Below are 25000 nucleotides of genomic sequence, written 5' to 3'. Positions count from 1 at the left end.
CAAGTAGTTTGAGTAGAACTACTGATCTTCATTATCTCCCTGCTTGTTGACATGTATGGTATTATTTCATGATCACTAAACGTTTGATTCTTTTTAATGTTGTCATCAGTTAACTTCATTCAACTGTGCTTGTATGTAGGCGCAGCCATTCAGTTGTGGACGTTTGTAAATTGCGTTTATGGGCGGAGAAAGGCAGAGAAAGGCGCAGTTTACACTAAGGATTGAACGATTGATAAATATGACGGAAACTTGGGTCTGACAGCGTTCGCAATCTTGGGTTTGTGCATGACGCTGATAACGCTACGTTCGCAAATGTACGTACATCGGGCCCTGAGTCTGTGACAGTGCTACAATAGCGATTGATTGGAACGTGTTGTGTGAGTTAACATGGTTTGGTTGGCTGCAACACCATGCACACAGCTAGCAAGTCATTATTTCCCCTCGCACGCTGCCACCTGAAGGGAGTCGGGGGTTGCATGGCATTAAGCGGCAGCACCCCATGCTGCGCTGGACCCTTCCGTCCACCCACATATCAGCCCAGCGCTGAGCTGCTCTGCTCCGCTCTGCCTCATCACCATACCGCCTGTGTTAGTCATAATCGCCCACACCGATCTCAAGGGTACACACACACACTCACACTCAGACACACACACACACCAATTACCCTGTGTTTTAAATAAAAGATCACATACATGCTCCTCATGCCGCCATGCATATTTCTGTCCATTGTGTGTTGAGGGGGTGGTGGGCGGTTGTGCTAGTGGTGGTGAGTGTTGGTCAGCCTAGGGGGTGCAGGCATGGCTTAATTGCCCTCCTGCAGTGTGTACTCCTTGGCAGGCAGTGGACCATAGTAGGCTGTAGCCTCTCTGTCTGTCCCCAGTCCAGATGTACCATTAGGGCCTGGCTCTCTATCCTCCTCCTCCTCCTCCTCCTCCTCCTCCTCCTGTTGCTGTTGCAGCTGCCCGTGCAACACACAAGGCTGGGGTGGCCAGGGCACTCACTCATGCAGCATTGTCCCCACAGTTTTGATTATTTCCCATTCAGCTGAAGTATTAGTCTTACGCAAGCTGTACATGAAAGGGGCAGGGTCATGGGGGGCTGAGGGGTGTCAAACATATGAGATCGAGGATCTGAGGAGGTGGTGAGGAGACGAGAGTAGAGGAGAAAAGAAGAGAGGAGAGGAGAGGAGAAGAGAGGAGAGGAGAGGAGAAGAGTGGAGAGGAGAGGAGAAGAGAGGAGGGCTGGTTTGAGGTGGATGTGAAAAGAGAGTCTGTAAGGACGGGGTCAGCTGGAGAACCCCTGTCTGGCACAGAGGACAAAGCAAATTAATTACTATGCAAATGGAATGTGGGCAAGCTAAGAATCAATTAGCTAAAACCACATCTGACGCTAGCCTCTAACAATGAGATAGGCCTGAGAGTGTGTGTGTGTGTTATGGTGGGGGGTGGGGGCGGGGGGGGGGGGGGGGTGATGGGTTGGGGTGTGATGTCTCTCAACCTCAGCCTGTTCTTTCATTCCCTCCAAATTCACCTGTATAGACCTAACACAATGAGGACATTGTGTGTAACATGACTGTGAATATTATGTTTGAATACAGCATAGAAGATGTGAACTAATAGACTAATCATTGAACATATGACTATACACTGCAATGCACACAGTTACATACTTGTATTCAAAAGCTCTATGTGAAATACCAAAGCACAGAAACGGACGACACCCACAAAGTCAGCTTATTGTCTTGTATTGTCTAAATGAACACAAACAGTCACACTGGAAGCATGCATATCTTGTGCACTCAAAAATGTACACACATTGCCACAGTTGAAACAGACGTTGTATGCCCAGGCATGCATGCAGCATATGCAAGGGAGATACAGTATGTTGTATGCACACGACATATGTGGTGGAGCTGATAAGCTGTGGGGTGGCAGCAAATAAGCCGTAAGCACCAGGAAGAAACAACATAGAGCCAGCACAAGTGAATGAGACAGAATCAACACCTCCTGTAAACAAACGCCTTTAGAAACTGAGATCTAAATATACAAGGATAGTTCACATGATAAGTGTGAACTTCATTGAGCCCTCACGTTCAACCATATTCATTCCATTTAGTGCTGTTAAGTTTATATGTTTGATGTTAAGTCATACACATACAGTTTAGCTGACGTGTGTGTGTGTGTGCAGATGTAGAATACTTCTCTATTGAATGGATACTACAAACAGTGTGTTTACAAAAAGTCTACAGGGAGATGGCAGATTTTCTCTTTCATAATGATTAGAGCTAAAGGCTCTAGATGTTTTAGCCCAACAACCAACCAAGTTTCACCCCTACATTCAAGGCTCCTGGAGCAACAACTTGATTGGTTTCTTAATTACCAATGGGACTGTTTGTACATCTGTCAACATGTAACCCCATTTCATTTAGCATAAATATTTGTAACATCAAACTAAATGCACTCGAATTACATGTCAGAAACTTGTCATTGGTAATTAATCTGCTCATGGCGCCTGTTAACATCTATGTGGGTTTTTAGTGAAGAATCTATGCTTAAAATATTGCAGTGTCAAAAGGAAGAGGTTTGCGAAATGGATTTCTCCAATAATCACTGAAACGTGTGCTGACACTAAAAAGCAAATTAGGGAGGGAAGAAGAATGGGCTTTATGTAAAATAGGGGATTAATGCAGCCTCCCATTAGTCTTAACTTCATTTAGCTAATAATATTCATGGTGTATTTTTTAGCATCCAGTAGAAATGCATTTGGCACATATAATTATTTGAATAATATATTTCACAGTCCATTCATTTGGGGGTGAATTCTCAAATTAGCCTAATTCCCCAGCCAGACAAGTGGGCCTTGTCAACAGTCAAGCTATGCAGATTCACAATCATCATTGTGAATTCATATACTTATTTTTTTACTTAGAGAGATGCAACTGCAGTCTAATCTAAAACAATCTACATCAGTGTATATTAATATTTACAGTTTACAGAGAGATAAATGTTTACAGTTATCCTCACATTCTCGAGTTTACCATGTCATTAGTGAGCGGTTCCGAGCCTCCTACTGTATGCATTCAGGAGACAACCACAGCATACCTGGCCCTTCACAATATGGGACCGATGTTCTCTTTTCCCCTGAATGTCATATTTACATAATTTTCAATATTATTATTATTTGTTGTGTAGCAGTTGATGAGTGTACTAACCCTCAGTCCCCCCCCCCCTTTCTTTTGTGTCGGTACCTTGTATTAGCATGCTTTATGAAGGTTTGGGATAAACTGGTATTTGGTTAATGTGGCAAAGCATTTTAGGTCACCTCCAGTCCACTAGGGTGCAATGGGGTGTGCCAGATCACACTCACCAGGGTAGGCAGGATAAGAGAAGGAGTTGAGGATCCTACTTTGAACTCCATTGTCTCCATGCCTGAACACCTGGCTTCTTTGTTCTTTTCCTTTCAAGTGTAAAGAACTTGGTTTGTGCTGGCCCAAGTTCCCCTAGGCTTGAGGTCGACTACAGTTGCTCAAGGTTACCCAAACATTTATTCATTTCCATTTATGTTCCGTTTATGTTTTAGTGTAGTCTTAGTTTAAGTGCATTTTTGGAAATTACTGGAAGCCATTACAATGATCAGGTCAGAAAGACTTAATAAGTCCATCACTAACCAAACATGTTCAGCCGAGGCACGGCTAGGCTTATTCACAAAAGTATGTGAGTGTGTTCAATTACTGCTGGTGACATTTAAAGTGGTGTGTAAACACTTTCATCTACTCAGGTGTGTATTTTCCAGGCTCAGACAACATAAGGTGAGCCTTCTGTCCCCGGGAACCTGCAGAGACTAGGGGAAACTTACAGAGAGCCTGGACAAGAGAGACAGCATGGGACAGAGAGGGAGGGAGGGTGAGAGAGAGGGGGGGCAGAGAGAGAGATAAAGAGAGGGAGAGAGATGGAGGGAGGGTGTGAGAGAGAGGGGGCAGAGAGAGAGAGAGAGAGAGAGATGAAGGGAGGAGAGAGAGAGAGCGAGCAAACACACAGGCACCAAACCGACGACCTGGTATCCCTGGAGAATGTCCGGGACGGTCATGTCGGTTTGGAATGCTTAATGTGGCTAACAAAGACAATGCCACTCAAAGGATGCGGGTGAATAATCCACTTAGATCTGCGGCGTGTGCGCTTCCCCGATTAGGGAGCCGGGTCAAATTCAATTAACCGAGTGAATTCCTGTCAGCAGTGGGAGTGAAGGGGATCTGACCAGTCACAGTTTCGCTCTAAGCTACGATCAGTACAGATGCCTTTCTTATCAATGCAATGAGAGACAGAGGGGAAACATTTAGAAATGAAGAGAGAGAGAGCGAGAGAAAGAGAGAGAGGGTTCATAAAATAATCTCATCTCTCACTTTTTTATCAAAGTGAGGCGTTTTTTTGAACAAAGGACTTTCACAGTGTCCACAAAAGTCCACAAGTTTCTGACATGCCCACACCATGGCAACTCCCGCTGGCAAACTCCACCCCAACGTCTGCTCTGAGCGGATGCCATCCTCGCCACTTCTGCAATTCACACTACCGTCGGGCCTGCCACTCTTATGTGCCCTCTCTGAGCTGGCACCAAGCAGTGTTAAGCCCTGTCAGTGAGGCAGGCAGGGTAGAAGGGGGTGTACAATGATACCGACTCGACGCATCACTAGAACCACCCTGCTGAGAGGAAAAAGGGGGGAGGGGGGCACGCTGCCAGTGCCTCTGGGCGACAGAACGCCATCTGGGAGGTATGACCCCCAGACTGCTGAGGTTTCTGTGGAAACGTCACGTAATGGAATTATATCGGAGGGGCCAATGCCAGGCAGAGAAGGGAGAGGAATAAAAAGCAAGGAGATGGTAGATGAACAGGTGACTGAGATTGGCCGGTGCAGAGAAAGAGAGAGAGAGAGAAAGAGAGAGAGAGAGAGACTGGAAAGATGAGCAAAAGAGATTATGGAAAAGAAGAGGGACACGGATGGACAGATAGAGACAAAAAGAGATGAGCGCAAAGGAGGGAAAGAGAGGGAGAGTGAGGGAGGCACGCTGTGAGAAGTGGGCGCAGAGGATTAAAACTGGCACATGGGGGGAGAGTGCGGTCAAGGTCAAACACAAGAAGAGATAAACAAGAGGAGAAAAAACACACTGCAGAGTCAGAGTCATCCTCCAGATCAGCAGAGAGAGAGAGAGCAGAGGGATGGAGAGAGAGAGAGGGAGAGAGCAGAGTGATGGGTTAGAGAGAGAGGGAGAGAGAGAGAGAGGGATGATTTAGAGCGAGAGAGAGAGAACAGAGAGAGGGAGAGAGCAGAGGGATGGAGAGAGAGAGAGCAGAGGGATGGGTTAGAGAGAGAGAGCAGAGGGATGGGTTAGAGAGAGGGTTGAGAGAAGGAAAGGATGAGAAGAGAAGAAAAGGGTGCAGATATTCTAGTTTTGTTATGTCCACTCATACTTCAAACCTGATTTACTACCATATGCAAAAATGGGAACTGCCGATGCCTGAAATAGTCCCTCAAACTCACCATGTCAACAGTCCCTCCACACCCCAAAACAACGACAGTACTGAATCCCGCACAATCACTGCCATCGCCACCCTCTGCACTAATGTACACCTGTCCGAGACACAGACAACACAGAGCCATTATGAGTCTGCACATTTAAATCACCTGATCAGGAAGGCAAAAGAAGAGGATGAAATAATCACTGTCTATGAGAGGGAGAGTGCCTGATGCTGAGATTGATGACATGCCAGCGGGGGGAAGTAGGTGTAATGCATTTTAAACAGGCACAATCATTTCAGATTGGTCACTTTGTCATCAGACTGGAATTTGGTGATTGCTGGCAGCTCAAGTTAAAGAGAATAATCAATATTGCGCTGGAAGGGGGTAGCCAGCGCCAGACGAGGAGAGAAAAAGTGAGCAGTCAAACTTTCTGCAGTGCGGGATGAGGACTGGAATTGCTCCCAAGATGTAATATTCAATGTGATCCATCTGGACAACCGCCATTCAGGTGCAGCTTACTTGTTTCTGGCCACAGTTGTCATAATCTGTGTTTGTGTGTGTGTGTGTGTGTGTGTGTTGCCAAGGGGGAACAATTTTGGGCTAAACTGCATGTGTGTAAGTGTTCAAGTTTGGGTAGGGTGGTGGTGTTTCATTTATTCAGTTACATGTTTATTTGTATATATGTATATTACATGTGGTTAAATAAACTCACAGGCTCTGTCGCAGTTCAGCGGTGTCTCTAGATGTGCCCAGGGACTGCAGGCTCTTCTCTAAGGCTACCACTGCAATGAGGGATTTGGGGAGAGAGAGAGAGCGAGAGAGAAAGAGAGAGAGAGAGAGAGCAGATAGGGAGGGGAAAAGATATAATGAGAGGAAGAGTCATTAACAAGCTGTGATATCCATTAATAAGGCCACATAATAAAATCAAGCCAGATATAAAAGAGACCAAGTAATGCAATTACAAAAAGCTGTCGGCATAAATGTAAACGTAAACACACACAGTTATGCTAATGCATGCTAAGACACAGACACACACACACAGACACACACAGACACACACACACACACACACACGCAAACACACACACACACACACACAGACACACACACACAGACACAGACACAGACACACACACACACACACACACACACACACACACACACAAACAAACCCACCATTTGCGTTGATCTGGAAGATGTTGGAGGAGGTCTCCTGAAACACATCCTGCAGCTCGGAGGCGCTCACCTGTGTGGCTGACAGAGACACAAACATAAACTTCTGTTTCATCTCTCATCCATCTTTCAGAGCTGTCATTCATTATACATGACCCTTCAGAGCCCGCCTCTGGTGCTCCGCCACATCACTCTGTCAGCATAGCCTGATTGAACTCGCATCGACGCGACTCATCTCCCAGGATGTGGGGAAAGGAAGTCGAGACAAAATAACTAAAGTGATGCCCTTTTGAGCAGGAAATTGCCTTTTGCTGAACCACTGTAGAATGTTTCAATAGATAAAATATATCTGAGAAGTGGATCTGAGCTTTTGTTCAGTGCGATTCATACTGGCGAGAATGATCCCTGGGAGCCGGCCTTAGAAGCGTAGAAGGTAAACAGTAATGACGATATGTGGGTTAGTACTGTACCATTTTAACCACATATTCAGCATTTCTTCTTCATGTGGTGGCGGTAGTGAGCATTATGGTAGTGAGTAGATAGGCCATTTAGACCATTAATAGAATTAAATTAAATGGTTAAATGTGCAGTATACTCACCGTTCATGGCCTCGCGCATACCACTCAGTCCTGCACATTCTCTCCGCAAAAATAAATCACTTCTCAATTAGTCTTCATCTCCTACTCCATCCCCTACTCTTGCAACTTTTGTGTATGTAAATGAACACAAATGTGTCATCAAAATGATGTCAGCAAATTTCAGCCATGCAACAACAGATCGTGCACCTCTCTTTTTCCTGACACTGTGTGTCTGCATTGAAAACTGGACGGACAAGCTAGAGGCCAAGATCCAGTGTAACAGACATTGGTAACCCGACATGCCATTCCATATAGCCCACATCCTAAATAAACTTATTTAGCTCACACACATGTAACTCACACAAACATGAATGAAAGTAGTAAAATAAAAAAAAGTTAATTCTTTTGAAAATCTATATCTATATTTAAAAATGGGGATCAGAGGGTAAGTGGTTTGTAGTAGAATTGGAGGTGATCTGTAAACTGTAGAGTTGTGAAGTTTGAATGGTTTGACAAAGTTTACAAAAGTTTGACAACTTAACAAAGTTCCCAGAGTTGCAACACAGGGAATGGCTGATTTGTAAAATGGAGATCCAAGTTTAAAGTTTAACCCTATCTGACGGAACTGGAACCAGGGACATGGCAATAGTCCAGAAAACCAAGGTTAATCAAGCAAAACACTTGTTTTGTTTCTTGACACTGCTAGCTTGTCCTCTTGTTTATGTTTTCTGCTACTGTGTGTGTAGAGTCGATAGTGATAGCCTCGACAGGAGCCACACCTCAAAGACTGCAAGTAGGCTACTGTCACATGTCGCACTACACACCGCCGCCGACTTGAGCTTCCAAAGAAGCTCTGGTCGCCCTGTCAAGGATGCTTGTCAAAAAAGTACAGGGAAGCTTTGGATGCTTTGGCCGCTCTGACGTGACAGCATTTTATGTTCGGGTGCATTCAGGGCAACTCGGAATGACAAGGACCGCCCCCATGGCTACTTTGTTTTTCCGACAGCAAGTGTTCATGTGCTTTGCCATCGAATGTGTGACAAACAGGGATGCCACAACAAATGTTAAAACATACACTCACTAATCCTAAACAAACAACTGTATTTGCTTAAAATATAGTGTAAGATGCTCGTGAAAGAATGATATGCAGCTTTCAAGTGACAAAAACGGCAAATTCCCAAGTTCAAAACTGTTGGACATGAAAGGCCACATGGACTACAAACGAACTACAACGTGACTACAAAAGTGATGACGAGCGCCTAACTGGGCAACTCTGTTAGCAAAATCTAGCCCCAGTTTCCGACCTCTGACTCACACATTAAGTGACGTGAATGACGCGGAATGATGATGTTTTCACTCGGAGAAAGGTTTTTCCGAAGCCCATGAACCAGCATGAACGCTAGGTAAGATCATGTTCTATCTCAATACTTTATTCTATTCGATTGGTTGCTGGTCGTTGGTCGCTGAACCGCGTCATAGCTCTTACCATAGACCTCTCCAGAATAAGTCCCGCCTCCGTAACTTCCGTATCCATCCAACTTCCGGGCATTGATTGGGAAATAACATGGCGTTTCGAAATATCATACCGGTAAAACATCTGTAGGTAGCGAAGTAGAAAAAGCTGGTGGGCAGATTGGCCTACACACTTCTGCCATCTAGTTTCCACTGGATTTTTTAATTGTCGGTGCCGTTTAAGTAGTATACTATAGACTATACTACTTAAACGGCACCGAAAATCAAAAAATCCAGTGGAAACTACTGTAGATGGCAGAAGTGTGTAAGCCAATCTGCCCAGCAGCTTTTTCTACTTTGTCACCTACAGAGTTTGACAGGTACGATCTTTCAAAACGCCATGTTATTTTCCATAGACATTTGACGACCGAAGGTTGGATGGATACAGAAGTTAGGAGGCGGGACTTATTCTGGAGAGGTCTATAAAGTTGACTGACTTTCAACTTTCTGCTTGACGCTCAAGACGCCCACAACGCGACGCAGACGGATTTGCCAGCTTCCATTGAAAATGAACGACTTCCTGAATCTTTGGAAGCTCAAGTTGGCGGCGGTGTGTACGTATTTGGCACTACGGTGACATCAGACTTCACACACGCACTTTTTCCCGTGCCCATGTAGCCTATACTGTACTGCCATGAACGCACCAAAAAGTTCACAAAACAGAACCAAAGCTGCCATCTTTGCCCATATCAGGAGATAACTACCTAAGCTAACTACCTATGGCAAATTGCATTGCAAATTAGCTCTGGGGTAGCAAAAATCTAAGTTTGCCATCTTTATGTAGGCTACCGAGGATCACAGGAGCCACTCGAAGGCAGAGAACAAAAGTGTGTTGAGCAAAACGTCTGCATTTCAGACTTCTTCGTCCCCGCGAGAGCTTATCAGGTGCGATAATTCAAAGCCCCAATGTTATTTTCCCATAGGAAAAATCGCCAGATACCGGATCTCAACGATAGCAGCTTTTTTGTAGGCGAACTTCAGAGGTCTATAACTGTTAAAGAGATCCATATCAGTGCTTTACACTTGATTCTGAAAAGAGGAAGATAGGCCTACTGGCAGATGATGAGAGAGCCTCCTCTTGTTCTTTAGTCCCTCCTTGTTAGAGTGCTGCTAGATAAGAAAAGTGTAGATGAGCAGCCCAGACCACAAGGCCTTGATCAGAGTGAGTCGTGAGCAGCCACCAAGAACACATAGCCTACAAGCCATGCTCAGTGTTCAGTGTTCATATCACAGGGAGCATAACAGACAGAGGGGGGGCATAACATGAAATCATGAGGACAGATCATAGAAGAGAAGAGGGACAAGGATAGAGAGAGAGAGAGAATATTGAGCTGAAACATAAAGTGATATGACAGAACAGACAGAGAGAGGGGGGATTAAAAGGTAATTGTGAAAAAATCAGGCCATTTGCTGGGAGACATCACTGTGCTTGTGGAGTCGCTCCCTGTAGGCCATATTGTCAGCAAGCTTCTTCCTGAGACATTCCCACAAAATGACTGTAATTCATTCAAGTGGCAGATTGACTCTTCATGACAAAGGGCATCTTGAGCTATGTGATGACACACTATAATTAACTGATCTTTGGCTGTGAACTTAATATGTATAACACAAGATGTAGTATATGTTCTTTTTAAGTATAATCTGTGTATATATTTGTGTGTGTGTGTGTGTGTGTGTGTGTGTGTGTGTGTGTGTGTGTGTGTGTGTGTGTGTGTGTGTGTGTGTGTGTATAGGTGTGTGTGCGTGTGTGTTTGTCATAGAGAGGGGGCACTCTAAACCTTCTATTAAGTTATCATTTATTGCCAACCTCGGATCCATCCAACCAAACCCTAAATAGCCATTCAATGACCATGGTCATTTAAAATAAACATAGAGCCAAATGGCTATTTCCAGCTTTCTGCTTTCATCCAAAAAAAGGAAGACATTCAAACCCCACTAGCCATGTAGAGAATGTGAAATGCAATCAAAATCCATCTACAAGAAATCTCATGTAATGTTCTTCCATTATTAATGGTTTGAAGACTAAATTTTCATTTTGATTCATAGTGGTCATGCATACAGTGCATACACATCGATTTGTCTTGTATGAATAGGTTTAGCTCCATAAAGAATACAGCCTACGTCAACCTTGCCGATTAAAAGCCATTTGTCATCAGCTGTCATCTGAGGGGGAAAAAAACAAGTATGCCAGGTTGTGTGGAGATAGAGGACTGTGTCATATTGTAATTATCAGGCAAGTCAGACTGGTAGGTGGGGAAGAGGGGGAAGACTTTCATGCTGGGTCATTTATCAGAGGAGAAACCTGGTGGGTCCTACCTTACATCACACACACACACACACACACACACACACACACACACACACTTCTAGACCATGCTCTCTATCATGGTGATAGATTCATATTCCATATTCATACGGTCTTCAGCAGCCAACACATACTTTCTCACAAACACTCCACACACACACACACACACACACACACACACACACACACACACTTTACTGGCAAGAGTAAAGGTTACACAAGGGCAGCATTTGACCCTGCTTGTCAGGATGAATCTGGGGTGATCATTAATATGCAGCTAGTGCACTGTTTGTGTGTGTGTGTGTGTGTGTGTGTGTGTTTGTGTGCGTCAGTGTGTATAGTTCTTGCAGCAATGTACTTCTGCACTATGTATTCAGTGCATAAAACATTGAGTCTGTTTCATAGAAATAGGTGTTAATGTGTGTTTGTGCGCGCGTGTGTGTGTATGTGCTTGGGTGTAGGAGTGTGTGTGTGTGTCTTTAGAGGTTGGCTGAATGCTGTGCTGGGTTTGGTCTGTTGCCTCCCGTCCTTCTGACCTCTCTGGAAGCGGCTCCCATGCAGCCAGCGTGAGTCACACGGCGGAAACGGGCATTCATAAAATAACAGATGTCTTTCGCTCCCGCACCCATGCCCGCGCCCATGCCCATGCCCGCGCCCGGCCCTAACGATAATGAGAGGAGGCGGGGGAAAGAGATCCTGCCGTTACCCCGGCATAAGAAATGGATGGCACTTTGGCATCCAGACATGACCTACTATTCTTAGCATTGAATGTGAAAAAAGAGCATTTCGGCTTGAAGGAATCCTGCACTGCCCGATATAAACAACAACGTTTCACTGTGTGGAGGACTCATTGGCGTAGATTAATGAGACGCCATGCCTAACCCAAAATGACGTTTATTTGTTTCTGTCATGCCGCTGTGTTGGGGTTGGGGTGAAGACAGGATACTATGACTACAGAGTTAATTGGAGCAATATGCTCATTGAAACATATAACGTTCAACATGTGCCTAAGGCAACATGAGGACAAGATGGTGGAATGACTAACACATCATGCCACAGTTTGCAGCTGAAATGCTGACGACATTTAGATTGACATTAGTTAGGATTCATATTTATTCTTTGATAAGCGTTTGGTTGATGTGCAGACCCTGGAGGGGGGGGGGGGGGGGGGTAGAGAGAGGGGGCAGACTGGATGTGAGACAGGTTGCTGGATTTTCAGGCTTACAACATGTCCTTACTGTCGCTGAGACCTGGGCCAAGTGTGAAATGCACTGAGTCCAATGAATGTATGTATGTGTTTTTCTCTTATGTGTGTGTGTTTCTGTGTGTGTCATACTATTTCCATTTGAATCAGATATGCACTGAGAGTTCCATTTCAACCAGTGCTTTTTCTTGTAAGTTGCGTTGGTACGTCCACAAATCTCCTATTACTGTATATGTTCAGGTGGCTTTATCATGATTATGTCACCATCCGGTTTAGTGTATTTTTTTAACCGCAATTGTTTTAAGTGACCAGTGTACCTTTTGGGAAGCATTTGTTCTGTGCGGGTGTCATCTGCATTCCGTAGATCAAGAACTAGAAGGCTACTGGAGGAAGTGTAGTGGTTGCAGAGTAAAGATGTGTTTCACAGGTGTCGTTAAAGGTGTGAAAACGGTAAGAAAAAATATGCCTATCGTTCTCGTGTAGCATAGGCCTGAGAGATACGCAGGTAGCTTATACGCGAGCGGTTCAGTGAGCGGGAGAAAGAGTTGGTAAGCCAGTTATCAATATAGGGTGGCCATACGTCCTGATTTAGGCCGGACAGTCCAGATTTTAAATGCCCTGTCCGCCAGCCTCAAGCCGGACATTCATTTGTCCTCCTTTTTGGAGTTGCGTCGGGCTTCTAGAATCTTTGCTCGGACAGAATACTAGTGGTATCAAATGGTTCATAGAGTGTTGATGAGTGTACATATTGTGAAGGTGGATAATACAGTGTGGTTTTTCATTGTTAAAAGTTGCAATTGGTGAATAAACTCGTTTGAGAGGTGGATAAACTCTAATAAGAAGTGGATAAACTCTATTTCAGAAATTTCAGAGGTGGATAAATTGAGTTTACTTGCGTTTAGCCTCCAATACAGTACATCCCTAAACCTAAGGGATTGTCATTTTCATTAAAGCGTGCATTACACCTTTGGTCGGCAAGCTTAGGCTTGAGGATGCTCTGGTGTTGAAGATGCTTTGGTGTTGAATATGTTGACTGGAAGTGGGAAAAAAAACAATTGGTTGATATGGGGGTGTGTGATTGTGACAATAATAAGCAGAGAATGGCATTGACCATTTTCTTTATCTCCTGTTACTATGTCAGTTTTCCAGTCCAGGCCTGTCAGGAGAAATCAGATTTCACCTGCTCAATGTGAGGCACTCAGCGGCAGCTCAACCTACAGTAAGCAGGGTTGTAGTGATCAAATAAGAGGTGTAAACTATCAATTCTGTGGTCATGGTAAGGTAGCGGGTTTTTAAAAAAGGCATTCAGAACATGTAACATGTTTTGCTGTGCTGCATATGGGACAATAGATGCACAGAGTAAATTATATAAAGTAGGCCTATTAAAATATTTAAATAACTTAGTTTACCTTTGAAAAAAATATTGAAGGGAATCCAGTCCAGTACACATGTCTTTGGCAAGTAGCCTAGGCTACTACAGACACAGGTAAAGAACAGTCAGCCTCAGCCAGTAACACAACCAGATATGTACAGCCAGCTTCAAAAGAAGCAGCCCAGACCCTAACATTTTTATAGCTGTAAATTATTTTTCTTTCCCCAAAATACTATATTTGGTAACTTCTGTAGGCATCCAAAATGAGTTAGTGAAAAAAAACTATTGCATAAAACAGTTTTTTAAGTTGTCGTATTTATCTTTTTCACCATGGTATAGTCTTAATTTTTCCATTTAAATGTCTTGAAAAGGTCTTAAAAGTCTTTAAATTTGCACTCGAAAAATGTGCAGATACCCTATACAGGTATTTCTATTACTCTAACAATCAAAACAAAAACTTTAACAGCCAACCACAATGTCATCCCTCGACCACCTTATCAACACACACACACACACACACACACACTCACAATCACACATACACACACACACATACACAATCACAATCACAAACACACACAATCACAGACACACATACTAAAATCCGTTTTTAATCATGTTTAATTGTCTCTAATGATGAAGCCTGTTGACGACCCCCCCCACCCCACCCCCACAGTTCCATTTAAGCCATGTGATGAAAACCTCTCTCTCTCTCTCAATTCAATTCAATTCAATTCAATTCAAGTGAGCTTTATTAGCATGACAAATATTTTTGCATTGCCAAAGCAGAACATTTAGACATACATTTACATAGAGAATGCTTTGAATACAGTACATGGCAAATAGATATGCATCCAAAATGAACAAACAAACTGGTGAGTGTGTGTGTGTGTGTGTGTGTGTGTGTGTGTGTGTGTGTGTGTGTGTGTGTGCATGCATGTATGGTGTTTGTCTGTGTAATTATATGAATAGGTGCCGTATAAAAGTAATAATTATTTAACCACTGTCCCTTTAATTAATATGTTGAAATTAATTAAAAGTAATCAATTTCTATGAAAAATCTACTTCTGTTGTGTGCGTGTGTCAAGGTAAAGCCTAGGCCTACCGTGCGCATATACTGTACTGCGCAAAAGCGCCACTTGCGCCTAGGCTATTTCATTTTATCACCTTGTTAGGCTATGCGTGGGGTGTGCCAACTTTTTATGAGATAGAGAGACCCCCTTAAAGACAAAAAGGCCTCTCACCCAGAATATTTTGCTTTTAGGAAACCTATGCAATGCCATTTTCCAGTGATCACAAGTACCCAGTATCAGCCGCACATAGGCGCCAACATGAGTGTGGTGCACCCCGCTATCGATGTTCGATTACATTAGATAACATAGTTTCCAGTACAGCCCTGCATACTACTGCCAAACCCTTTCGATGACGCCTTGTGGATAACAATTCAGTTCTATTTTTGTTGGCTCCTCTTAACACTTTTGAGAGCCAAAAACACAATATTGCGTTTTTTTTTAGTTCCCATGCGTTGAGTGCCAAAAACGCAATATTGCATTTTTAGCCTTTTTTTTAAATTACGAAAATAGACACTCTAACACACCATTTTGGAAACTCTTGATGAATAGAACTGAAATAGATGATGATTAAAAACTCATAACTCGGCTTTTGATTGGGTCACTTTGGGTCGAATCAGTGACGCATGCACGTCAGGTCAAAACCAGGCCATTTTGTGGGTTTATCACTAGGTGGCAGTCTCACCAGGTCTCGCTAGGTCACTTCCCAGAAACACTTCATATTTCATGAAAGACGCTATATCTCCATTTCTAAAAAAAACAGGGATTTTGATGAAAACTAGCCACTGTTTAGCTTGGAATTTCTCAAGAACAGAGGCATGAAGAAATAAACGGTTTGAGTCCCACCTTTCAAACGAGCCATAGTATGTGTCCATAGCTATAACATAGAATACGCTGTGGCTCTACAAAAATCATCAACAATGATCTAGATTGCTGGCACTTCCGAAAACAGCGCAGCTTTCAAAGTGTTAATGAAATCCATTGTCTATTGAATGTTTGTCAGTTAAAACTCTCTGCTGGACAAATGACAGAGAGTATCGGCACACTCATGTCGGAGTCTGTATGTGGAGCACTTTAGTGTTTTGGGATTTTTGGATTTGCAAAAAAGATGAGTTTATAATACTCTGGGCCAGATGTACTAACACTTTTGCGCCCACTTCAGGGGTATTTGTTTCTCAAAGTGTGCGTAAAATCATGGCGAGGTATGTACAAACAGGCCGCACTGAGGTAAAAGTGCAGACTGGCTGTTGCAGGAGCTGAAAATGGCAAATTGTGCTTTTCCGTGTCATGCATAATATGCATTCATGGGATGGTCAAGGGGAAAGTGGGAGTTTACCGTAAAGAGATGGGAGGGGAAGCGTAAAGAGCACCTAATTATACATTCCGCGGTGTGTACAAAAACTGCCCGTGAAAGCGCACGTCTTGTTGACATCTTTTCATGTATTGTATTATTTCATGATCGCTAAAAGTTTGATTGTTTTTAATGCTGTCATCAGTTAAATTCATTGAACTGCGCTTGTACTATGTAGGCTGTGTCGTTTAGTTGTGGACGTTCGTAAATTGCGGTAGGGGGCGGAGAAAGGCAGAGAAAGGCACAGATTACCCGATGAAGTGGAGGTTTGATAAATACCACACACACTTGGGCTTCACTGCGTTTGCTATCTGCGGTTTGTCCATGGCACTGATAATGCTTTGTTCACAAATGTACGTACATTTGACACAATACATTTATTTGACCATGCAACTCCATCACAAGGAAATCTTTCTCCCTCACCACTGGATGTCTATCCAACTTTCCAGAGAATACATTACAGGCTGTTCGATAGACTACAGGCTGTTCACCCCTGCCCACACACACACACACACACACACACACACACACACAAAAACACACATACACTTGTGTGCAGTCCATTGTCCCAATAGCCACTTCCAAGTAATAGAGCATGACCCCCCAACCCCAACCCTAATGACTTGAGGAGCTGCCGGCCAACTCTCCATGGTGAACTCTCATTAAAGTGTCTCACTCTGACCAGTGTCCCTTTCTCTCACTCTCCCTCCGTTCTCCCTTGTCTCTCCCTTGTCTATCCTTCTCTCACACTACTTCATTTTTTCTTCCTCTCTCTCTCTCTCTCTTTCATGCTTTACCACTCTCTCTGCAGCACGGCATGAGTAAGTGTGTCTGAAACAGGGCATGGGTAAGTATGCTCTGCTTTCTAGTGTCCAAAGCAGTGTGTCCGGACTACCCAAGAAATCAGTATCCCGGTCAGGCCTGTGGGTGATGGGAAGAGCCACTGAGAGTCACTCAGTCCTGGCCAGCAGAGGAGACCTCTGGACCTCGGGGTGTCCACTGACACTGTGTGTGTGTGTGTGTGTGTGTGTGTGTGCGCGTGCGTGTGTGTGTGTAACACACATACAACTGAAAACATGGAGAGAGTGAGAGAGAGAACAGAGAGTGAAAACATGGGGGGGGGGGGGTAAGAGAGGGGGAGAGACCCGAGAGAATCAAAAACGTAAAAAAAAAACGTTCTGAAAGCCGAAGTGAAGGATATGACCGTGTGAGGAGAAAAAAGGAGGGAGAGGGGTTGAAAGGTTTGTCACAAGAGAGGAGGAGAAAGATTAGCTCGACTGACAACTCCATTACAGTCTTAACCTCGCCTCTGATCATCCTCAGAGCCTCTAACTCCAGCAGCGGGACCAAGGCAGGAGGACACACACACACACAGACACACACACAGCTCACAGCTAACCTGTCAGGCTACTCGCAGCACAAGTGCCTGTGATCAAAGCCTAGCTCAAAATACTATGTCTGCTGCTCTCTTCAGAACACTCCACAGGGGAAAGTGTGTATGTCTGTGTGTGATGGTGTGTGGGTGGGTGTGTGATTGTGTATGAGAGAGAGAGAGAGAGAGAGAGAGAGAGATGGCAGTTTCAGTGTGTACGCGTGTCTTTACATCTTTTCATGTCTCTCTGTGAAATGTTCCGTGTGGGGAAACTAAGATGAAGCGGTTAAAAGGGAAAATGGCACAGATCTAGACTGTGGGACTCTTAATATTTGTTTCCCACATGCTTGAGAATGTGAGCGGTTTTAGACACTGTAAATGCATATTCCACATCCCTGTGCATACAGACAACACATACACATACACACACACACACAAACACACACTGCCTTTATGGTGAAGATACACTTGTTTGTTCTAAACAGCTTTTAGAGAAACACTAAGGTCTCTAACAAAAACACAGTGTGCGCAGTGTGGAAACCAGTGAGAACAGGCAGTAATACCAATATTAGCTATTCTACAGACATATTGCCGGCTGCAATCAAGCATGAATCAGTTGAGCAATTAGTAGTACTTTTTTTTAAATTTACCAGAACACAACAGAGGTTTAACTGAAATGACATTTTGTAATTTTCACTGAAATGGTGTAACTTTGAAAGAATTTGATTTCTGAAAATGTCTTCATCTGTGCATTAACACATCATGTTTGCATGTAAGCTCATGTGCATGTTATTACAGTAGTAGTATGCTAATCGTTGAAATTACTTATGGTGGAACTTTAATAAACAAAAAGAAGGGGAGCTTGTGTGTGGATATTCCTTCCTATTTTACTCTATGGCTTAATAATTCACAAAAATATATACAGTATACTGACCTACTGTAAATATGTTTTTATAAATTGCTTTATTCACTGTTGTGATTTACGGTTTGTCATGTGTTGAGTGAAGAGTTTGTGAGACACTCCACCGAGAAGAATGTGGAGATGGATACAGAGCTGTAAACGTGATTAAATTGAATGTGAATTGTGAAGCTTTTATCACAGCAGCTAGCCATTAGCACCGTAAAAAAAAACATTCTCAAATGATGTGCATGTGATATTGGTGCGTTGTATACTCTGTGAGCAATTCAACAGAGAAGAATGGGAGAGAATGTGTGTGAGTGTACAGGATGTACTGTGTATACAGGGGTTAAAGTGTGTGTGTGTGTGTGTGTGTGTGGGGGGGGGGGGGGGCGTAGAGGAACACAGTTACGCCACCTCAGATAAATTAATAATAAATACATTATTTCATACCAACGATATAGCACGATGATATTGTTAAAATAAATGGTGAGTTAATTTTTCCTGCGTACAGAGGTGACCAAGAAGCTAGCAATTCTTGTCCAAAAAGTATTGCTACACCACAATACTCAATATGTCCAATGGTGAGTAATTTTTCCTGGATTTTAGGGTTCCCCCACCTGCCAAATCCCACTTTAACCACTATGTGTTTCCAGTACCGGTATATATGCAATCAGAAGTATAACCTGCTATCATCTGTATCTATCCTTGTTCCTACCCTGCACCCTGAAGACCTCCTGAGGTCGAACTGAGTGAAAAGCACACAGAGCAGCCTAGTCTCCACAGTCCAGCATCAGTGCCCTAACACGGTCTGGACCAATATCACACAGCACAACATCCACTCATTTACTCACTGAGAGAGAGAGAGAATGAGAGAGAGAGAGAATGAGACAGGGAGAAACACATGAAAGGGGGCCTTTGATTTGTCCCTGAGGAAAAAAAATGATCCTCACATAAATGAAACCTGGTAATTTGGCTTAAAAATATGGCTCCTAATCACACTTAATGATTTCGATCAGGCGTATATAAATCCCACAAAGTGACACAGGCATACAATTTTACGCAATGTTTACCCTCTTTTCATCACCCCCCCCCCCCCCCTCCCGCCCCATGTGATATTATTGCTGGCTCCATCTGTGAGCTGAGAAGCATGACTGGTCTGGGTGGGCAGCAAATGTAGCCCATGCCGAGACAGTTACGGTGCTTGGTCTGTCTCCTGCCGTGAAAAAGACCGCAGGTGACTCGGAGGAGTACAAAGGGGCAGCTGCGTGGGCAGAGGGGGACCGTGATTTTTATCAAGTAAGAGTTGTTCTTGGATTAGCATTGGGTGAGCTCTCTCCAAAGAAGCTTAACCAGGGAGATCCTGAGATAACACTGATACAGTATAAAAACAGTCTTAGCAGCATACAGTTAGCTCATACATGGGGATACTCTCACATGGTCAGATTATTTTGTCTCTGTTACACTAAACCGGTTTGGTTTGTTGCCCTCTCCAGGTTCACACATTGTGTATGGGGAAGAGGTAGAATAGGCAGATTTCAGCATTTAATGTGATAGGAATGTGTTGTTACTGTAAGAACACATTAGGAAAACAGACAAATGTGATACATTCACATGATGGTGAAATACTACAGTCCTGACAGAGGTGTCAGAGCAACAGACACAGATGCTTACCGACAGTCTGGTAGCCTTTAGTGTGTGTGTGTGTGTGTGTGTGTCCGTGTGTGTGTCTGTCTGTGTGTGTGTGTGTGTCCGTGTGTGTGTCTGTCTGTGTGTGTGTGTGTCCGTGCGTGTGTGTGTGTGTGTGTGTGTGTGTGTGTGTGTGTGTGTGTGTGTCCGTGTGTGTGTGTCTTACCAACAGGCTGGTAGCCTTGTCTGGAAGGGCCTCCAAAAGGGTTCCTGCTTCCAAATGCTCCTCCATCAATGGACCCGTAAGACATTTTCAGGGCTTCTGTTCAATTGATTCAGATAGAAAATTCTGGAACAAAAATATAAATAAAACCATGTGGGTTACATTTATTACTCCTACATACCCCCATGAGAATGCAATGATGTTTATTATTCCAGAAATTGCAAGGAGAAAATACAATCATTTAAAACTGCAGCAGCATTCAGTAAGTATAGAGTGTCCATAAACATGCCAGTAGAATCTTACTACTGTAGGTAAATGAAAATGGTGGTTTTCTAGCACTAAATAATCACTGAAGGTCATATACATGGAGATGCCTCGAAATCCATCGCTAAATGTATTAGACTTTGGAGAGGTACTTCATCTGATGTACGTACAGTATTTAAGGATGGTGAATGAAAAGCATTCTTTTAAAAAGATTATGCTACTCTCACCCCTACTGCCAACCACAACAACACTGAAGTTGCACACAAATGACAAAATTACATATGTATAGACGCATCCTCAGTGCTGCCATTAGGACGGATGTGCTTGTGCACTTGCGAAAACAGTCTCACTCTAGCACATCATGGCACATTTTGAGTTCAATGGAGCACGGATCTCCTGAGAGCCAGATAATCACAGTGTTGCTAAAGCAGACTCAAAATAAATTACGGGCGAGGGGCTGCGTTGACCCCTGCAATTATTCAGGGAGAGCGCCCTGGCACTCTACAGGTGCACATCCCGATGAGCTGGTTCAGGTGAGAAGGAAGGATGGAACCTGAGGCTGTGGCTAATGTGCACACAGGATGGAACCGCAACTGTGCGTGTGTCTGCGTGTGTGTGTGTGTGTATGTCTTGACATGTGAAGAAATTGACAATAAAGCAGACTTTGACTTTGATTCCTGATATGAATAGCTTTTCAATGTTTTACTAAATCATTCCTCACTATCTCATATTGCAAACAAGTGTGTGTGTGGGGTGTGTGTGTGTGTGTGTGTGTGTGCACGCACGCATACACAATGTTCGTTATATTCTATAGATGCATGTGAACATCGATTTGTCAGTAATCATTAGGATTTATGTGTGTATGCAGTATTCATATGAGTAAGACTACTGTATGTGTGTGTGTGTGTGTGTGTGTGTGTGTCCATGAATCTCCATTTCATATGTCCCTGCGCCTGTGTGTATGTGTGTGTGTTTGTTTATCACCCAGTGACTGTGACACTGACTCTAAGAGAGTGTCTGAAACTGCCCTATAGTGACACAGTGACATTATTCAAAGCGTGAGTCACTTCCTGCAGGCACATTTGTTGTGTATTACCAACTTCTGCACGTGAAGAGGCATGCAGAGAAATGTGTGTGTATCTCTGTGTGTGCGTGTGTGTGTGTGTGTGTGCGTGTGTGTGCGTGTGTGTGTGTGTGCGTGTGTGTGTGTGTGTGTGTCTGTATGTATCAGTGTGTGTGTGTGTGTGTGTATGTATGTGTGTGTGTGTGTGTGTGTATGGGGTATGTTTCAGGACTGGTTAAAACCCATGTGGTGGTAATGCTCGCTCTCAACAGACAACACACACACACACACACACACACACACACACACACACACACACACACATATACTGTATAGAATGTTCTTTTCAGCTGTCAGGAGAAACTACATGTATGTACAGCAGAAAGGTGTACAGCATCAGGGGTGTCAAACTCATATTATGTAGTGGGCCGGAGTTGTTGGAATGAGACCTCGTGGGGGGCCGTAACTGTCATGGTCATTATCATTTTTCTGCATGAGTATCAGAGTGTTATTTGATGATATCACTTATGAGCAAACAAATAGGTCTACAAACAATGTACTGCTGTGATATACTGCTCTTTCTCTCTTGAAATGCCCTACTTCCATGTTAGGTTTTCCACTTCTTCCTTTCTGAGGATGGTTTGTAGTGCTAGGTTTAATCAATGTATCATATCATAGAGATATTTCTCAACACATTGTTGAAGACAACTGGATGTGAATATCTTTTTTTCTAATTTCCCCTTCCTACCTAAAACATCTGGGGGGCCGTATAAAACCTGCTGGTGGGCCTGATCTGGCCCCTGGGCCTTATGTTTGACATCCCTGCTGTAAAACATTGCATCTCATCATAAAAATCAAAATGCCAACGTGTTGTGTCTGCTGATTTAATGTGGCTGTTACGAATCACGTAGATGAGAACACTGACGTCATAGGCTTTCAAATGACATGTTCATGATCCATAGTCAATAGGACGGATAAGGAAACACTAATTGAGTAAAAAAAAGTTGTATTTTTGGAAAAAGTAGCACACTATTTGTTCATCTTACATGTTATGGTCACTGAGCAAGTCGCTACAGCAAATTTTTTAACCATTTCTGGTATTGCAAGTTTGATGATTTTAATGCAGTGGGAATTAATACATTTAATTGCATTTACAACTTTTACAATTTACAATTTTACAACACACACAGACAGACAGACAGACAGACAGACAGACAGACACACAGACACACACACACACACACACACACACACACACACACACACACACACACACACACACACACACACACAGTTTAGTTTGGGGTGCAGAGGGCAGAAGCGCAAAGATGTCTCCTGTCAAGCTGAGAGATGGAAGGCACAGGAGATCAGATTAGCAAGAGCCGCACAGCCAAATATTCCAATTAATCCCTGTAGAGGAGGCAGATTAATTAGCCATGACAGCCCATAAACAGGTTGTGCTCCTCCAAAGCCAAGGCTGTCTGTGTGTGTCCAGCTGTGTGTCTTTCATACGTGCACACACACACACACACACACACACACACGTGCACAAGCATGCAAATAGACACATGCACACACACACACACACACACACACACACACACACACGTGCACAAGCATGCACATAGACACATGCACACACACATGCACAAGCATGCACATAGACACATGCACACACACACACACTCACACACAAATATGGATACAGTTCACACACAAATATGGACACATACGCAAACACACACATACATGCACACACAAACACACAGCTATCACAGAAATGGTCATGCATTCACTCTAAGTCCACTACGCAAACGTCACGCATGCTTATGTCCTGAGGGCTTTAGTGATCAGTGTTGCTTTTGTTTTCATTCAGTTTTCCTACTGTTATTCCTATACTGTATATGTCACTGCCAGACCAATCTTGTAAGCCAACTTATTTCCCTTTAGTGTTCAACATCACATTTTCAAATGGTTGGCAAGACTAATGAGTTAAAATGTTACAGAGCTTTAACTGTAAAAAAAAATAATAAAAAAAAACACAAAAAAAAATCAGTCCAACCCAGAAGTGTCACGTTTAGTCATCGCTCCATCCTGCTCTCCTACTTACAGTACATGAGTGCATGAGTCGTGGGAGGCGGGTATGGAGAGAGGAGGAGTATCTGGACTACTGTTTTCATCGTCTCCATCATCTGCAGCAACACACTGCACTATATGTATCTCCAATTCTAGGGAGTTTTTCCTCGCCCCTGTTACCCATGGACCTTATTTTCTTTTCTCTGATTGTCTAACATTCTGTAAAGCGCCATGACACATGTGTAATGTTTTGGCGCTCCATAAGTGAAATTAAATTGAATTGAATTGACACTGGCTGTACAGAAACTCCTGTCTGTCTGTCTGTCTGTCTGTCTGTCTGTGTGTCTGTCTGCCTGCCTGTCTGTCTGTCTGTCTGTATGTCTGTCTGGGTGCATTGTGACCAATAGTTGGTTAAAGTTGTTTAGGATTTGAAGAGAAAAAGCCTGTTATTTTTCACTTATAATAAGACATAAGTAGAAATCACTAACCCCTTTCTTCTCTCTCTCTCTTCTCTTGCGGGCACACACACACACACACACACACACACACACACACACACACACACAGAGTTGGGACAAACAGTCTAATAAACACCATTATTTGACAACAGATCTGTGAAGCTTGAATTCCCATAGGCTCAATGATTAAGACTTCAACTCCACATATATGGCACAGATGAAGGCAAATGAGTTTAGAATGCTACACGGGAACATCTCGGGACGAGACATCTCATCGAGTCACTGCAAACACCATCAGTCAAGTGTAAGCCACAGCTGAGATTCTCATACGTAAAAAAACCCTCTACACAAACCAGCCCACATATATAATAATTAACACGTTCAAATCTCTCATGAGCTTCAGACGAATGCTTGTCATTATGACAAACAATGTCTCAGAATACATCTCTACATGTTCTTGCATTAGTTACTACAGAAAATTACATTCATTAGAGCCATTTTCAAGTTAATGAATATAGTTTTTTACACTGTTACTGTATACCTACATACTGGCCTTTGTAAAACAGTAGATTGTTGTTTGTTGGTGTTCCAGAAGTCAGAAAGGTCATTTGAGGATGCATGACAATAAAAGACCCTTTTCATCAACTCTGTTCACTTGTCACACACATTTTGCGCTTGTTTCTAATCACCAGGGAAAGGGCAATTAGTACCTACTCCAGTGGAGACTTCCTATTCGCCTTTGGAAATCAAATCTTTTTTTTTTTTCTAAAAGGGTGAGATAATGGAAAGGTTAATTAGAAATCAGAAACAGCAATGTTCTAGAATGGTCATAAAACCACCACTCAAATAGAGAAAGAGTGCACAAATAAGACTCATGCTCTCTTTGTGAGTTTTTTTTTTCACGCCTCAACTCTTGGACAGACACCTTCAGTCTTACTTA

General features: G+C 43.3%; 1 protein-coding gene and 1 long non-coding RNA gene across 2 annotated transcripts in view; one reads left to right on the top strand and one right to left on the bottom strand.

The window, feature by feature from the left end:
- Positions 1 to 25000, bottom strand: part of tsnare1 (T-SNARE Domain Containing 1) — a 142271-nt gene that overhangs the window by 84323 nt on the left and 32948 nt on the right. The window contains exons 2-4 of the mRNA XM_042107860.1: positions 20203 to 20325; positions 6689 to 6766; positions 6225 to 6294 (exon numbers count right to left, since the gene is read on the bottom strand). Coding sequence (XP_041963794.1) covers positions 6225 to 6294; positions 6689 to 6766; positions 20203 to 20287 — 233 coding nt within the window. The 5' untranslated portion in view covers positions 20288 to 20325. The remainder of the gene's footprint in view (positions 1 to 6224; positions 6295 to 6688; positions 6767 to 20202; positions 20326 to 25000) is intronic.
- The window catches only part of LOC121721163, an 11237-nt gene continuing 1714 nt past the window's right edge, over positions 15478 to 25000 (top strand). Inside the window, exons 1-3 of the long non-coding RNA XR_006034757.1 lie at positions 15478 to 15565; positions 17016 to 17026; positions 18694 to 18701. This is a non-coding gene — a long non-coding RNA (uncharacterized LOC121721163). The remainder of the gene's footprint in view (positions 15566 to 17015; positions 17027 to 18693; positions 18702 to 25000) is intronic.

The sequence above is a fragment of the Alosa sapidissima genome, chromosome 10 (assembly GCF_018492685.1).
Source record: "Alosa sapidissima isolate fAloSap1 chromosome 10, fAloSap1.pri, whole genome shotgun sequence".
NCBI lineage: Eukaryota > Metazoa > Chordata > Actinopteri > Clupeiformes > Clupeidae > Alosa > Alosa sapidissima.
Note: the sequence above shows the minus strand (reverse complement) of the source record. Positions and strands in the feature narration are given on the sequence as shown.